This window comes from Pogona vitticeps, chromosome 2 (genome assembly GCF_051106095.1).
Source record: "Pogona vitticeps strain Pit_001003342236 chromosome 2, PviZW2.1, whole genome shotgun sequence".
NCBI lineage: Eukaryota > Metazoa > Chordata > Lepidosauria > Squamata > Agamidae > Pogona > Pogona vitticeps.
In genome coordinates, this window is record NC_135784.1 from 17,865,393 (window position 1) to 17,881,678 (window position 16,286).

The following is a 16,286-nucleotide window of genomic DNA, read 5'->3' on the forward strand; positions in this document are numbered from 1 at the left end:
CAAACGCTGGCTCTACGGCTTGGAAACGGGGATGAGCACCGCTCCCTAGAGTCGGACATGACTGACTAAATGTCAAGGGGAACCTTTACCTTACCTAAATACATGCAGAAGGAGCCCTATATCTTCAGGGATCATTTCCAAGGCTCCCTGTAGGTGCTAAAAATGTGGATTATAGCGAATGCTCAAATTGAGCCCTTCTGAGTACTGATATGAACCATCATGATTCCAATCATATCCACGTGGCTCTGATGTATCAGAAATGCTGCCTTGCAAACATACCATTTCCCACACTCGTGGCATAGTTTTTTTTATTTTTACTTCCCTCCCCCTAAAAAATACCACTTTTTTGGTCAACTGAGTTGTATAGTTCATTGGTTTCATTAAAGGTGGAAAAAGTTATGAAATGATTTACCTTTGTCTCATTTTTGTTTACGTCACAGACACTTGACATTTTAACAGGGGTGTGTAAACATTTGATATCCACTTTATATCTCTTTCTTGTTGTGCCTTATGAGGTGTGAATTCCAAAAGAAACATTTCCCACACTATGCGCATTTCTAAGGTTTTTCTCCTGTCTGGACTCTCTGGTGAGCGAGAAGGTTTCAGTTGTGAGAAAAACATATCCCATATTTCTGGCACTGGTATGGTTTCTCTCCAGCGTGTAGTCTTGTGGGTATGAGACGTGAGGCGAGAGTGTAAAGCACGGGTCTCAAACTCAATTTACTTGGGGGCCGCTGGAGCAGAGTCTGGATGAGGCTGGGCCGCATCAGATTTTCTGCCAAGCAGAACAAGATCCAAGGAAACTGCCCAGGAGTTTCCTTAGCCCGGCTGGGGCTCCGAGGAGGAGGGGCGCATGAGCCCTCGTCGCCAGTCAGGACCCCCTCTGGCTCCTTCTTCACTACCACCACCAGCACCAGCAGCAGGATTAAGAAGTGGAGGAGGGAGGGCAGGTCGCGACCGCCTAGTGGGGAGGAAGGCATGACATAATTTTAAAAAAACCTCACAGAATCGCCAAAGGAGGAAAGCCCCCATCGGTACCGGCGAAATTAAACAGAACGGGACGCCCTACACAGGTGTACGCACGCATGCATACACACATGCACACACACACACACACACACACACACACACACACACACACACACACAAACACACACACACACACATGGCAGTCTGGCAACCTTCCTCTGAAGGCCCCCCTCAAAAAAAGGCGCACTCAGCAGCAGCAGGTACCCCCACCACGACAGAGGAGCAAACTTTGAGAGGCGAGCCCAGGCAGCCTCCAGAGTCGAGGCGGTTGAAGCAGGACGAAAAGGAGGAGGAAGCGCTGGCCGGGCTGGTGCTGGGGGAGCTGAGAGAGAAAGAGAGCCAGACAGCTGCTTCCCTGGAAGAGGCGGCAGCAGCTGCTGTTGGTGGCTTGGAGGCGCTCTTCGAGGACGGGCCAGGAGCGAGCTTCGCTCTCAGGCATCGCTTGGCTGCGACTCGGCGGAAAGGGCTGGCAGTGCACCTCGCTCACCGGCTCTCTCCCAAAACAGCGCCTCTTGCACCCTCCATCCAGAACTGCAGCCAGCAGATAAGCGGGCTGGCTGGCAGGCTGCAGTTCCTGATGGAGGGTGCAAGAGGCGCTGTCTTGGGAGTGCGCCGGCAAGCGAGGCAAGTCTTTTTTTGACTCTTGACAGCAGAGGACACGTGGGCACTTCAGGGGGGCAGGCAAGGCGGGGACCACAAACTATTGTCCGACGGGCTGCAAATGGCCCCCGGGCCGCATGTCTGAGACCCCTGGTGTAAAGGCTCTGGTCGGAGTGTCGTCCATCCTCCCTCACAAAGGAACAAGAGGCTCAGAGAAACCCACCTGCACAGCCCATCGAGACCAAACAGCGGGGAGTTGATACCCAAGAATTGGAGCGGGAACTGATAAAGTTGACAGTAGCCACCTAGACAGGGGATGGTTTGGCGGGAAAAGGAGAGATGGACGTAATACTTGGGGGTGGGTGGGAGGTAAATGATATGGGTTGAAGGCCCTTGAACTGGGAAATTGTAGAAGGTACGGGTCCCTAGGGAGGAAGCTCATTACCGAAGGAGAAGGGGGTGCTGCAGCGTCCTTCTTGATTTGGAGAGTCGGAGGCCACAGAGTGGCGCAGATGGTTCAGAGTGGAGAAGGAGGCGGTAGACCGGGAAGAGCGAGAACACCGGGCATGGCGTCTGGAAGAAGCCCAGAGGAAGGGGTACTTAATGGACCATGGACCCCTCTATGAGGAGAGGGGGACCCTTATGAGACGGAGGTGCGAGATGAGATGACCCCGTTACCAGAACCGCAATTAGAGACTTTTGGCTTGGACAACACTAATCCATTTTTGAAAGGACCCTGAGACGAGCTGAGTTGTAACCCCTTTGCAAAGGACATTTGGATGCCCTTGCTGGTCCCGTTGGAGATGAGACAAACCGCAGAAGCTGAGTTTAGGCAAACAGATTTATTGTTATATATTCTAATAAAGACTAGTTGTGATTTTTTAACACAAGTGTTTCCAGAGTCTCACTTAAAACTAGGGGAGGCAAGATATGAACCCTAACTAACAGTGGGTCACAATATTTTGAGTTCTTTGCAAAAGACTTCCCACACTCCTGGCACTCGTACGGTTGCTTTCCTCGGTTGATTCTTTTATGGTTCACAAGTTGTGAACTCTGAGCAAAGAATTTCCAACACTTCTGGCATTTGTGTGGCTTCTCTCCCCTGTCGAGTACCTGATGGCTCAAAAGAGCTGATTTCCGTGCAAAACATTTCCCATATTCCTTACATTTCTATGGTTTTTCTCCTTTGTGGACTCTCTGGTGAATCAGAAGATTTATACTCAGAGAAAAACACTTGCCACAGACCTGGCATCGGTATGATTTCTCTCTCGTGTGTACAGTCTGATGCTTCAGAAACTTTGAATTCTGAATGAAACATTTCCCACATTCTTGACACTTGTAAAGTTGACCTCCGATGTGGATTCTTTGAAAGTTCTCAAACTGGGAACTGTGATCAAAACTTTTTGACACTCCTGGCATTTGCACATTTTCTCTCTTATATGAACACTTTTGTGCCTCAGAAGGTGGGAGTTCTTACAAAAACAGTTCTCACACTCCTGACACTTCTAGTTTCTCACCTTTGAGGACTCTCCGATGCTTCACAATATCTGAAATTAGAACATAACATTTCCTAAACTTGGGACACTTGTTCACGTGTCGTCCTTTGTGGACATCATAATGATTCATAAGTTGTGAATTCCAAGCAAATGATTTCCCGCACTCCTTGTATTTGTAGGGTTTCTCTCCTGTGTGGACTCTCTGGTGCACCACAAGGCTTGAATTCTGGGTAAAACCTTTCCCACAATCCTTACATTTGTACGGTTTCTCACCTGTATGAACTCTTTGGTGCCTCAGAAGGTTTGAGTTATGAGAAAAAGACTTCTCACACTCCTGACATTTGTACGGTTTCTCACCTGTATGAACTCTTTTGTGCTTCAGAAGGTTTGAGTTATAAGAAAAAGACTTGTCACACTCCTGACATTTGTACGGTTTCTCACCTGTATGAACTCTTTTGTGCTTCAGAAGGTCTGAGTTATGAGAAAAAGACTTCTCACACTCCTGACATTTGTACGGTTTCTCACCGGTATGAACTCTTTTGTGTCTCCGAAGGTCTGAGTTATGAGAAAAAGACTTCTCACACTCCTGACATTTGTACGGTTTCTCACCTGTGTGTACTCTTTTGTGCTTCAGAAGGTGTGAGTTCTGAGAAAAAGACTTCTCACACTCCTGACATTTGTACGGTTTCTCACCTGTATGTACTCTTTTGTGCGTCAGAAGGTGTGAGTTCTGAGAAAAAGACTTCTCACACTCCTGACATTTGAACGGTTTCTCACCTGTATGAACTCTTTTGTGCTTCAGAAGGTCTGAGTTCTGAGAAAAAGACTTCTCACACTCCTGACATTTGTACGGTTTCTCTCCTGTGTGCTGAGTCTTATGCTTCACCAACTCTGTCTTCTGAGGAAAACATTTATCACACTCCTTATATTTGTAGGGTTTTTCTCCTGTGTGGACTCTCTGGTGCACCAGAAGGATCCAATTTTGAGAAAAACATTTCCCACATTCTTGACATTTGTATCGTTTTTCTCCTCTGTGGACTCTCTGATGGCTCAAAAGGGTTGTACTGCAAGAAAAATGTTTGCTACACTTCAGGCATTTGTACGGTTTCTCTCTTGTATGAACTCTCTGATGCTTCATAACGTTTGGATTCCAGGTAAAACCTTTCCCGCACTCCTCAGATTGGTATGGTTTCTCTCCGCTGTGCCGAGTCAGATGCTTTTTCAAGTCTGTCTTTTGAGGAAGACATTTCTCACACTCCTGGCATTTGTGTGGCTTCTCCCTGACACTTTTCTTTGCAATGTGGATCCTCTTGTGAAGGATCAGGGTCATCTTTTGGGCAAAATGTTTCCCACACAGGATGCATTTGTAGGGTTTCCCTCCAGTAATTCTATTAACATTTGTGTGTGTTTGCCAATGTCTGACAAGATCCATTTTCTGCACAAAGCACTTGCTGCTCCTTGCACATATGGCTGTTTTCTTCAAATTATCTGCCGAGAAGAGAGACAAGCACAGACCAAGACTGAATTCTGGGTATGACCAGAAACGGACAATCTGCACCCAACGTGTCGCTCTCTTGGCTCCTGGTGATGCCCTCTGTCATCTATATCATACTTTCATAACCCCCTTTCTGATATCAGCATTTCTCTCCACCTTTTGAATTAATTTTTTCAATTTCCAGGAAAAGAGTAGGCCTTACCCAGAGATGTCACCATCCTAGAATTCTCCTCCATGACTTCCCTCTGTAGGGCCCTCTGGTCAGGATCCAGCAGCGCCCACTCCTCCTGGGTGAAACACACCGCCACCTCTTCAAAGGTCACAGAAGACTGGAGAAAAAAGTATATTTTTCTCACAGCTCAGAGCTACTTTAATACAACCCCCCAAAACAGGTGTCTGAATCAGGCGAGATAGAGATATAAAGGGATTTCTCTGCCCCATGTTTGGGCTTGCCTTAGGGAACTCTTGTGAGAAACCAATCTGATACAGGAGGGTCCTGCTTTTCTCACCATGGAGACAACTATGTTATACTTTCTTGATATACAGTAGGACCTCCATATCCACGGGAGATCAGATCCAAGCTTCCTGCTGATGCTGAACAACACGGATTATGTTATGTTGTTGTTGTTCAGTCGTTAAGTCGTGTCTGACTCTTCGTGACCCCATGGACCAGAGCACACCAGGCCCTCCTGTCTTCCACTGCCTCCCGGAGTTGGATCAAATTCATTTTGGTAGCTGATGACACTGTCCAACCATCTCGTCCTCTGTGGTCCCCTTCTCCTCTTGCCCTCACATTTTCCCAACATCAGGGGTTTTCCAGGGAGTCTTCTCTTCTCATGAGATGACCAAAGTATTGGAGCCTCAGCTTCAGGATCTGTCCTTCCACTGAGCACTCAGGGTTGATTTTCTTCAGAAGGATTATGTTATAGCAAATTGTATTTTAATAGCCAATGCTTTCTGTAGCACGGTTTCTGGCTATCTCTTGTGGCCAATTTTGGTACTGACCTTGTGGAAAAAATTTATAGCTTGGATTTTTCTTTTAATATTTTTAATTTTTCAGACCGTGGATAAGTGAATCTGGAGATACAGATCCTGCAGATAAAGGGGCTCTGCTGTATAGGTGTTACAGCAAGGAACTCTTTTTAAAAAAATGGGCGACCAGCCAAATTCAGGACAGGCATGACTAAAGAATACAAAGGACTTTTAAGAGTTAAGCACTCAAAGCTGTGGGGTCTGGATGGGTGACTCCATCAGTTTTCATTTCTCTCATGTTTAATATCTCAATTTCCTGAAATCCCAAATACAAAGCACTTAATGGTTTTTGTTTTGGAAATATTCAGACACAAGCAAAACTGGAACAAATGCCCCCTTGATTCTTCCCAGGGATGGGATGAGAGCATTTGATGTACGGATGGACTGCAGTTTCGCCCTTCTGCTTACCTGATGGGGTTCCTCTCCATCCGAGGGAAGGGAAGATGGCGGAGTCTTTGCTACTGGCATCATTCCAGCTCCTGTATGGGAATGCGGCATCAGTTGCAACCGTTTCTCACAGAGACAAAGATCACAATCCTATAAACATGTACTAGAAATTCAGACCAATTCTAAAACTAATACAAAGAAAATAACGATGACAAAACTTTTCTGTGACCTTAAAAACTAATCGCTATCTTTTACTCAGAGAGGAAGCCCACATTTTGTCTGAGGATTTGTCCCTGAGCCCTTTTTGTCTACTTTATTTTTAATGTTGTTTTGCTTTTGACCTGATATGGTAGAACAGATCAACACGGCTTCTTTTTTCTAGAAAGTAACTCCAGTAAAATGCAAAAGATTGCAAAGGAATGGGGGAACGGCCAGCACTTATTTATTTATTTATTTATTTATTTGATTTATATCCCGCTCATCTGGTAAATCTATACCACTCTGAGCGGCTAACAAGAACATAGATATAATTATAATAAAATAAATTAAAAATCAATTAACAGAAAATAACAAAAATCATAAATAATCGCAAATAATAAATAGATAAAGAAGAGAAAAATAAATTAAGTTAGATTAGGTGCTGGCAGGAGGGAAGGCCTTGACATAGAGCCATGTTTTTAGTTGAGTTTTGAATGTACCCAGCGTAGGGGCCGCACGAATCTCAGGAGGGAGATTGTTCCAAAGGTGAGGAGCCACCGCCGAGAAGGCCCGGTTTCGTGTCTTCTCCCTCCGGGCCTCCCTCGGCGTCAGGCTCCTCAGCCTCACCTCCTGGGTCGCGCGGGTGGTCCGGGTAGAACTTGGTGGGTGAAGGCGTTCCGCCAAGTATCGAGGTCCCAAACCGTTTAGGGCCTTATAAGTGAGCATTAAAACTTTGAAGTCAATACGGAAACGAATGGGCAGCCAATGCAGTCTAGCCAGGATAGGAGAAATGTGGTGGAATTTTCTCCCTCCGGTAAGGAGTCTGGCTGCTGCATTCTGCACCATCTGGAGTTTCCGTATCAGCCTCAAAGGTAGCCCCACGTAGAGCGCGTTGCAGTGATCTAATCTTGAGATTACGAGCGTGTGTACTAAGGTGGTGAGCGCCCCCGTGTCGAGATAGGGCCGCAGCCGGGCAATCCGCCAAAGGTGGAAAAAGGCGGAGCGGACAACCGACGCCACCTGTGTTTCCATGGTGAGCGTCGGGTCCAAATGTATGCCCAAGCTGCGGACCCCACTCACCGGAGCCAGGGTGGCCCCCCCAAACGAGAGAGAGCCAACCAAGCCACCAACCACGGGGGGGCCCACCCTCAGTACTTCCGTCTTGTCCAGGTTCAGCCGCAGGCCATTTTCCTGCATCCATTCCAGTACAGTCCCCAGGCAGCGCTGAAGGGACAGGACGGCATCACCTGCAGTTGGTAAAAAGGAGATGTAGAGCTGGGTGTCATCAGCATACTGATGACACAGCGCTCCACACCCCCTGATGACCCCCGCTAGCGGCCTCATATAGATGTTAAATAGCATGGGGGAGATAATCGACCCCTGTGGAACCCCACAGTTGGAGTTCCACGGGGCCGAGACACTCTCCCCAAGCTGAACTCTCTGGGGGCGGTCCTCCAAGAAGGAACGGAGCCAGGCTAACGCCAGGCCACCGATTCCCAACTCGGAGAGCCTCCCCAGGAGGATACCGTGGTCGACGGTATCAAAGGCCGCCGAAATATCGAGGAGGACCAGCAGAGATGTTTTGCCCCTGTCGGCCTCCCTCAGCAGGTCATCATACAGGGCGACCAATGCCGTCTCTGTACCGTGACGCGGCCTGAAGCCCGACTGGAACGGATCCAGGGCATCTGTTTCATCCAGGAGTGCCTGAAGCTGGTCTGCCACCACCCTCTCCACCACTTTGCTCATGAAAGAAATATTGGCGACGGGCCTATAGTTGCCAATTTCGTCCGCCGCCAAACTAGGTTTCTTTCGTATGGGCCTAATGAGTGTCTCCTTGAGAGCAGGCGGGAACCTGCCCTCCAGGAAAGACCCATTTATTATTGCTGTGGCCCATTCAGTTGTTTTCGGCCTGGCTGCTTTGATTAGCCAGGCCGGGCAAGGGTCCAAGGAGGAGGTGGTGGCCCGACAGCGGTCAAGCACCCTGGCCACAGAATCAGGCGTTACTGGCTGGAAAGAGTCGAGAATAACCGGGCAAGATGGAGCGCTGGACATCTCAGCTCGATTCACTGCATTTAAAAAAGGAGAGAGCTCCCGGCGGATGGCCTCCACTTTAGATTTAAAAAATGCCGCAAATTGGTCAGGTGAAAAACTAGGGGGAGGCCCATCACCCGGACCAACTCCGGATAAGCTCCGCCTGCTGGTTGGACGCTTCGCTTATCCGGTTAGCGAAGAATGATCTACATGCAGCCTTCACCTTATTCAGGTAAAGGTTAGTTGCGACCTTGACAGCTATCCAGTTGTTGTCCGTCGGGTTCTTCCTCCATCTACGCTCTAGCCTTCTCCTAATTCGCTTCATCGCCCGGAGCTCGAGGTTGAACCAGGGCGCTGGACGAGTTCTGCGCCGGAGAGGGCGTTTGGGCGCGATCGTGTCGACTGCCCGGGTGGCAGCGGTGGACCAGCTGTCCACCAGGGCGTCAACAGGAGCGCTAGCCAGGTCAGCCGTAATCCCTCTCATGGCCTCCTGGAAACCGATCGGATCCAGTAGTCTTCGAGGGCGGACCATGGAAATAGGCCCCTGCTCCCTGCGGGGGGAGAGAGCCACTGTGAGGTTAGATTTTATCAGGTGGTGATCTGACCATGACAAGGGGATAGACATAAGGTCTGTCACCATCAGACCACTCTCGCCCCAATTGGAGGAAAAAACCAGGTCTAGCGTGTGGCCACCCACGTGGGTGGGGCCGTTGACATGCTGGGACATGTTCAAGGAAGCCATGGTTTCCAAGAACTCAAGAGCTGGCCCAGTAACCTCTGCCTCCGCATGCACGTTGAAATCACCCAAGACCAGACGCCTCGGGGATCCCAACAATGCTGCGGAGACAAAGTCAGCCAGCTCCGGAAGGGAAGTGGCTGGGCCGCAGGGAGCACGGTAGCCCAGCAAAATCCCAATTCCATCCCTGGCCCCTATCGACACGTGGAGTGCCTCTAGACCCGGCCTTACCACCGAGGAGCGCCTGGTAACCTCCAAGTTGGATTTATAGACAATGGCTACTCCCCCTCCCCGTCCTTCCAGTCTACCCACTTAGCCTGAGACTTAGGAGAGCTTGTTGCCACTGAAACTCAGAACTGCCATGAAACCCACGGGACGATCACAGCTCAGTTATTCTTCCACAACCAGACCTACCTCACAGGATTGTTGTTCTCAGGCCTGAGTTGTTAAGGAAAAAAAATTGCAAGGTCTTGAGCACATTGAGTCAAACATGGGATACAAACAGAATCATCGAATCAATGTGTGGAGAGACCAACCAGCGATGCAATGACAACTGGACGGAATGAGACAATTTGGATTCTTCCCTATCCTGAATTTGTGTTTCAGGCACATAGATATGATTTCTATTTCCTTTGGGTGGAGCTTTTCTCTTTGACCTTCTGGCCATGAATCTAAGCACTCCTTTTCTCGTTTAAAGTCCTTTAAGTGTTGGTAATTAAACATTCCATCTCCTATGTGAGAGATGCTGAGAACGTGGCGTCAGGTGCATACAATTCTCACAGAAACATATGCAATGTTCTCTTCCGGAAAGACAAATGAGTGGGCCCAAGATCAAATCCACTCTGAACTTTCTCTGGAGGCAAAAACGCTGAAATTGAGACTGTCCTCCTTTGGGCACCTCAGGAAAAGGCAAGATTTTCTGGAAAAGACAATCATGTGGGGAAAAGTGGACGGCAGCAGGTGATGTGTCAACACAAAACAACCATTAAAACACAATATATAGAATGGGGGGCAGATACTCAGGGAGATATAAATGCAGGACATGCTCCTCCTCCATCCTTCAGACGGGGAGATCACCCTCTTCCTTTCCCCTGCCGGCATTTGACTTTACCCTGCAAACTGGCACCTCCTTCACCGCCTGGCGTGTTCCCCCTTGGCAGAAGAGCCTGTCTGCTCTCCGGCTGTGCTGCCTTCTCTGTCACTGAGAAATCAGGCTGAATGTCCACAGAGAGACTTTCCCCCTGAAAGAACAACGAAGGATTCAATCCAGACGAACGACAGAAAAGGAACGAGAAAGGGACAAAGACTGGAAGGTTGGTGGTAGAATTCGGGGGTCAGGGGATGTCTGTCTCTGGATATTATCAAAGGACTGTAAGTCCCTTGTAGAACATCTTAAAAGATCCTCCTTTAAATTTGCCACCCATCAGATGGGAGGAGGACTATTTCTGGGGTATACGTAATAATAAGAAGTGTGTACCGTCAGGTCCATTCTGACTTATGGCCACCCTTTCCAGGGTTTTCTAGGTAGAGAATACTGTACAGTACTTAGAAGTGGTATTCCATTCCCTTTTTAATGGGGTTATTTCTGGGACTGGGCCGCTGGCCCAAGGCTACCCAGGCTGGCTCTTTTCCCAGGAGGCCCAGTGGGGGGAATCAAACTCCCAACCTCTGGCTCTGCAGCCAGGGACCTCAGCCACTGAACTACCCACCCAGTCCCTGCACTGGATCCCTCATCCATTAGATAAAAGATGGAGGACTTCTGGAGTGTAGGAAGAGGTAGAGAGCCACCACCTCCAATCCCATCAGAAACCTCACCGTCTCCTTTGGTGGTGTCTCTGGGGCAGAAAGAGAAATCTGGAATTTTCTTACAGAAAAAATAACAAGGGTGGCTTGTTTTAAAGGAGGATCAAGCTTTCCACAGAGGTTTTTCTACTCTGAACCAAGATCCATGCTTCCTGTGGAGACTTTGCTTCCAAAGAGAAGAGGCGGTGCACCAAAGCTAGGCAGAACCGCAGAAGCTTGGGGGCCATGGCAGCACGAGGGGCCTCAGGAGGGGCTGTGGGGCAGAGGAAGGGGCCACAGGGATGGAGGTGACCCGTCTTAAGAGCCCCAAGTGGGAATCTTCTCACCTCCTGCTCCTCTTCTGCCTGACTCAGGAGGAAGCCTTCGGCCAGGGCCACTGCCTGGGAACTGCTCTCCGCTCCACATTCCCTCACCCAGCTGGACATCTCCGGGGGAAGGATGGCCAGGAACTGCTCCAGGACCACCAGGTCCAGGATCTCAGCCTTGGTGTGCCTTTCTGGCTTCAGCCACTGACGGCAGAGACCGTGGAGTCGGCTGCAAGCGTCTCGGGGCCCTTCCGCTTCCTCGTAGGAGAACCGCCTGAAGCTCTGGAGTTGTGTATCTGAGCTGACAACATCCTCCTCCAAGATTTTCCGCAATGACCTCTCCCAGAATCGGGCACTGCTCTCCGCCATGAGGACATCAGAAGTTCTTCCTCGATCAAGGTCAACGAACGCCTGCTGCTAAATTGCTGGTGTATGTTCTAAGAAAGCCATTTAGGGGAATCAAAGGGGTCCTTCCTTCTCTCTCTCTCTCTCTCTCTCTGAGTAAAGATCGTCTTTATCAGATGACACTCTTCACAGGCTGCAAAGGCAGGACATTTTTTCTGCTAATGATGATCATTTCATTCTAGGAGAAAGGAAAAAAAGTTGGAAATGACAAAATCCGCCAGCCACAGCTCCCCTCTCCTCTCCCTCCATCTCCTGCTGAGGGCTCAGTGCACCTCTCTCACACCTAACCACGACAACATTGGTCTTAATTTAGGGGGGTCTCTCGAGGTAAGAGAAAAAGCTGTCTGGACATCTCAGTGAGTCAGGCGCTTGGCTGGGGAGCCAGAGGTTGGGAGTTCGATTCCCCCTTTGTGCCTCCTGCGAGTCGAGCCAGCCTGGGTAGCCTTGGGGGAGGAACACAATCCCAGGTTGTCCCCAGATAAAGGGAAGGGGACGCCGCTTCGGTGTATTCTCCGCTTAGAACACCCTGAAAAGGGTCACCAAATGTCAGAACTGACTTTATAGCTTAGGAGGAGGAAGAGCCCCGGGAAAATCCTATTTACGGACTCCTCTTCCCCATCAACTGACAACCTAGCCAGCTTCTGTCGGTGGTCGTGTGGTCGGCCGAGAGGGGGGGCTGCAAGGCTTTGCATCAGGAAACCAAACTTTGGGGGGGAACCTGGAGGAGGGGAAGAGATCCTCTCTCGCTGCCTCTTCGCCTCCTCCTGGATCCCCCGACCCCAAATCCTTGGGGAGACTCACCATCCCCCCCCCGAAGTGCATTGAGGGGCAAAAGGGAAATGGGCTCCCCACGTCCCTGACTGGAGCCTAGGCACCCTTGGGAGAAGCTGGCTCCCCTTTTCCCCTCCAGAGGAACTGAGAGACACACGAGGGGATTATTTCGGAGGGAGAAGCCTTGGTCTTGGGAGACTTCCAACCCCATCCCAGGTTGCCTTCCCCTCGAGAAATCCCAATTCTCTGCACTTAACCTTCGGTTGCCTGACCGGTTCACTGGATCTTGCCACAATGCATCCAGATTCTAGAACCTTCTATTGCACTGCATTGCAATCTGACTATAATGGAGTCCGTTTGCTCCCTCCTCGATTTGAGGGAAGGTCCAGGATCTCGATCTGCCCAGATTTCCCGCCCAAAAAATCCCTCTGCTTTTTTCCAGGTCGATTCTCATCCCCCCCCCCCGCCTGCAACCACTCCAAAACAAAACAAAAAACAAAATCTGGAGCCACTCCTTCTCACCTGATCTCCTCTCCCATTTCCAGGGGAAGGTCTGGGCCTTTGAACCCTCCCTTTCAATCTTCCATCATCTCCCTCCCCTCAGACTCCTTTGCTCTTGTATCCCACTTCCTATCATGTGACTGAAGCCAAGCCAGGCTCCTGGCAAGGGAAGCACCGACCCCTCCAATCTGCAGCCTGAGCTCGGAGGTGAAGGGCAGAGTCCGGCCTGGATTTGCTCCTCAGCAGCCCTGGGAGACGTTTTGGAAGCAGGATCTTCTCTTTCTCTCTCTCTCTCTCTCCTGCTTCCCACACTCCGAGAACTCCATGCCCAGCGAATACTGGGCGGCCTCTGGTTTCTTCTCCAGCCGAGGCCTTTGCCTCTTGTGGGGATCTCGTAACCTCCACTCTGCCCCTGATGTATATCACGAAGTGGAAAAGGCCAGGAATATACAGCAAAAATGTGTGGCACTGCAGGGGAGGGGAACGGATTGGACAGCCATCTCTCCGGGATGGCTGGAGGCCTCCTGCCTTGGGCAAGGGTTGGACTAGATGACCTCCAAGGTCCCTTCCCAACCCTATGACGATTCTCTGACTCTATGATCTGTTCTCAGTCATCCCAGAGTGCAGGGTGCGTAATGATGGGCTCAAGCTACAGGAGGCCAGATTTAGGCTGAATATCAGGAAAAAACTCTCTAACTGTTAGAGAAGTACGACGAAGGAGCCCATGAAGTTGGCAGGCGTTGAGCGCTCCAACGCTGGAGGGTTTCAAGAGAAGATTCAGACAACCACTTGGCTGATATCCTTTGACTTGGATTCCTGCCTTGAGCAGGAGGTTGGACTCGATAGCCTTCGAGACCCTTTTTCAGCTCCATCATCGTAGGATTCCCTATTATCGGAAGAGAGCTCCCATCACCCGCAGCTGGTGTTGCACATCCTGAGGAACGCTAGAAGTTGTAACAGAAGAACTTTACTTTGGTCATTGCTTTACTCAAAGACTAAAGTAAGTCTTATATTGTACAGCACTGTATACACTTTCCAAGGCTCTAGAGCAAGAGGACATTGTTGGGGCGTCTTTGCTTGCCCACGTTCTCTAAGGTTTAACTACCGACTCCACACACCAAATCTGCAGTATTTATCCTAGAGGCATGACAATCCAAGGAGGACAGGACTGACCTACAACTCACTCACTGGATCAAGCTCAACGTGTGTGAAACAATCTGGAGTTCTTCTGAGGTCACCGGAAGGAGAGTGGGGGCAAATATCAATTTATTTGGGGAACTGCTGCCAGAGGAGAAGTTTGATGATACAGTAGAACTCCGATATCCATGGGATCAGTTCCCACCAATTCACTTATCCACAGTCTGAAAATATTTAAAATTATAAAAGAAAAATGCAAGAAATTTATATTTCTCAAGAAGACGTTAGCACAACTGGCCACTAGAGGGAGCCAGAGACCATGCTAGGTACAGCATTCACTAGCATTCATCTGCATTATAAGCATAGGCGAGAGTGGGGAGGATTTGAAACCGATCCCCCATGGCTATGGGGCTCCAACTGTATTATGGACCCTAAGAAAGTCAAGCAATTCTGTCCTCGATCAAATCAAAAGGGTATCCAGTTGCTGATGTTCAAGATCTGAAAGCAACCATCAAAGATCTACAAGCAACGCTCCAGGAGATCCAAGATACAGTTGTATTCCACAAAGAGGAGACAAAGAAAAATCAAGAAGAATCAAGACGAAGCCATGAAGAAGCAAAACTTAACTGACGCAAAATGGAATAGAAATTGAATAAAATCAACAAACAGATCTGCGTGATGAATACGCAACTCCAAGATATCCAGCAAAGCACCACAAAGAATCAACAAAGAATTGAAAAACTGGGAAATGACGCGGATGAAACAGAAAAGAGATTGCATGAATTGAAAAAAGAAAACCCTAAACTGGTTCAGGCTAACAAAAATCTAACGGATTCAATCGCAGCAATGGAAATGGAAAGAGCTTCAAACATTCTTAGATTCCAAAACATACCAGAAGACAAACAGGAGGACTTACCAGAATTGATGGCAGCCATTTTGGCAGAGGCACTGGGAATTGGAAAAGAAGAGTTGGAAAATGAGATAGACCAAACGTATCGATTACATTCAAGTTATGCGAAAAAGAACAGAATACCACGAGAAGTACACGTAAAGTTTGTGAAAGGATCGACAAGAGATGAAGTACTGCAAAGGACCAGTGAAGACCCAATACAATACAGACAAAAGGAAATCGTGGTATTGAAACAGATACCTTGGAGAATAAGAGAGGGGAGGAAACAGTATCACTTTTTGACGACCAAACTGGATAGGAAAGGAGTGAATTTTAGATGGCTGGTACCTAAAGCAAGAGAATTCCTTGAAAAACATATAACCTTCTTTGAAGCAGCAGCACAGGGGCAAGATATAAATGAAGAAGAAAGTAGAAAACAGAGAGAGAAAACACCAGAAGAGGAGAGTGAGCTAAGTGAAGAAGAGAGCCAAAAAAAGGATATTGGACAAGATCTGGATAAAATACAAAGAGAAAAACGGAATACCAGGGCAACAAAACCGAAATATAAGTAAACAAGATGGAGAACGAAATTGGGTTCTTCTCAGTGAACATCAGTGGCCTCAATGCACCAAGAAAAAGGAATCATGTGTTTCAAAACTATAAAAAACTGAAACAGATGTAATTAATATATGATTAAAGAAACACACATTAAAAAGCAGCATTATAAATATTTGATTTACCTGAAGATTGGGAAACTCTACCACTCAGCTTTACAATAAAAGAAAAGAGGGGTAGTTTTATATGGGAAAGAAATGCTAAACTCTATTCTGACAAAGAAGGGAGAATATTAATGGTAGAAATAACAATGAACTAAAAAAAGATTTTAATGATAGCAATATATGTACTTAATAGTAAACAAGAAAAATTCTAGAAACACGTTGTATAGATTAAGAGCCTAATATGTATTGCAGTTGTATTGACAAATGATTGTACGCTGAACCCAGGTGACACAATGTTAAGTAAGCATGGATGTATTTTATAAATAATAATAATAATAATAATAATAATAATAATAATAATAATAATAATAATAATAATAACAAAATTAAAAAAAGAAGTTATTGCTGAGACACCTAAAAGTTCTGTTCATAAAGAGATCTGAAAGTGTGAAGCTTGACAACCGGAGTTTGGAATGTGAGAAACACGAACCAAGGTAGATTGGAAATCACAAAATGAAGAGCGGGTGAACATGGAACGATTCGTGTGAATGAACTGAAGGCAACAAAAACAGACCTTTTTTGGCCATACTCAACAATCTCAGAAGAAATGGTGGGGCCCTGAAAGCAAGGCTTGATGTAGCACAAACAAGTAGGGGCTACATTTCAAAGACTTTAGGGAACAACAATAAGTTGTCAGGCTACCAATCTCATCCATTATTCAAGTTTATTCACAAATTATCACTGTGGAAGCA

The 16,286-nt window shown here is 47.8% G+C and overlaps 2 protein-coding genes across 3 annotated transcripts; both read right to left on the reverse strand.

Annotated features, from left to right (window-relative positions):
* Nucleotides 1-2,456: 2,456 nt before the first annotated feature.
* On the reverse strand, nucleotides 2,457-11,058 carry LOC140703982 (uncharacterized). Of its 2 annotated transcripts, XM_078388159.1 has the most exons (4): nucleotides 10,116-11,058; nucleotides 6,061-6,131; nucleotides 4,823-4,949; nucleotides 2,457-4,613 (listed from the first exon to the last, which is right to left on the reverse strand). In XM_078388159.1, exons 2-4 carry the CDS (start codon nucleotides 6,121-6,123, stop codon nucleotides 3,118-3,120), a joined length of 1,686 nt encoding a protein of 561 aa, XP_078244285.1. In that variant the 5' UTR covers nucleotides 6,124-6,131; nucleotides 10,116-11,058; the 3' UTR covers nucleotides 2,457-3,117. The 2 variants fall into 2 exon arrangements, with proteins under 2 accessions (XP_078244285.1, XP_078244284.1); XM_078388158.1 differs by lacking the exon at nucleotides 10,116-11,058 and having other exon boundaries at nucleotides 6,061-6,408.
* On the reverse strand, nucleotides 9,706-15,879 carry LOC144587175 (zinc finger and SCAN domain-containing protein 31-like). The gene is made up of 3 exons (XM_078386806.1): nucleotides 12,811-15,879; nucleotides 11,134-11,695; nucleotides 9,706-9,735 (listed from the first exon to the last, which is right to left on the reverse strand). Exons 2-3 carry the CDS (start codon nucleotides 11,479-11,481, stop codon nucleotides 9,706-9,708), a joined length of 378 nt encoding a protein of 125 aa, XP_078242932.1. The 5' UTR covers nucleotides 11,482-11,695; nucleotides 12,811-15,879.
* Nucleotides 15,880-16,286: the final 407 nt, after the last annotated feature.

Excerpts from the sequence above, each read along its gene's own strand:
- LOC144587175 (XM_078386806.1), bottom strand. The coding sequence starts at position 11,481 with ATGGCGGAGAGCAGTGCCCGATTCTGGGAGAGGTCATTGCGGAAAATC. Across the intron at positions 9,736-11,133 it reads AGGCAGAAGAGGAGCAGGAG|GAGATGGAATGTTTAATTAC; the intron begins GTGAGAAGATTC and ends TCTCTCACATAG.
- LOC140703982 (XM_078388158.1), bottom strand. The coding sequence starts at position 6,150 with ATGCCGCATTCCCATACAGGAGCTGGAATGATGCCAGTAGCAAAGACT. Across the intron at positions 4,950-6,060 it reads ATGGAGAGGAACCCCATCAG|TCTTCTGTGACCTTTGAAGA; the intron begins GTAAGCAGAAGG and ends TTTTTTCTCCAG. Across the intron at positions 4,614-4,822 it reads TAGGATGGTGACATCTCTGG|ATAATTTGAAGAAAACAGCC; the intron begins GTAAGGCCTACT and ends TCTTCTCGGCAG.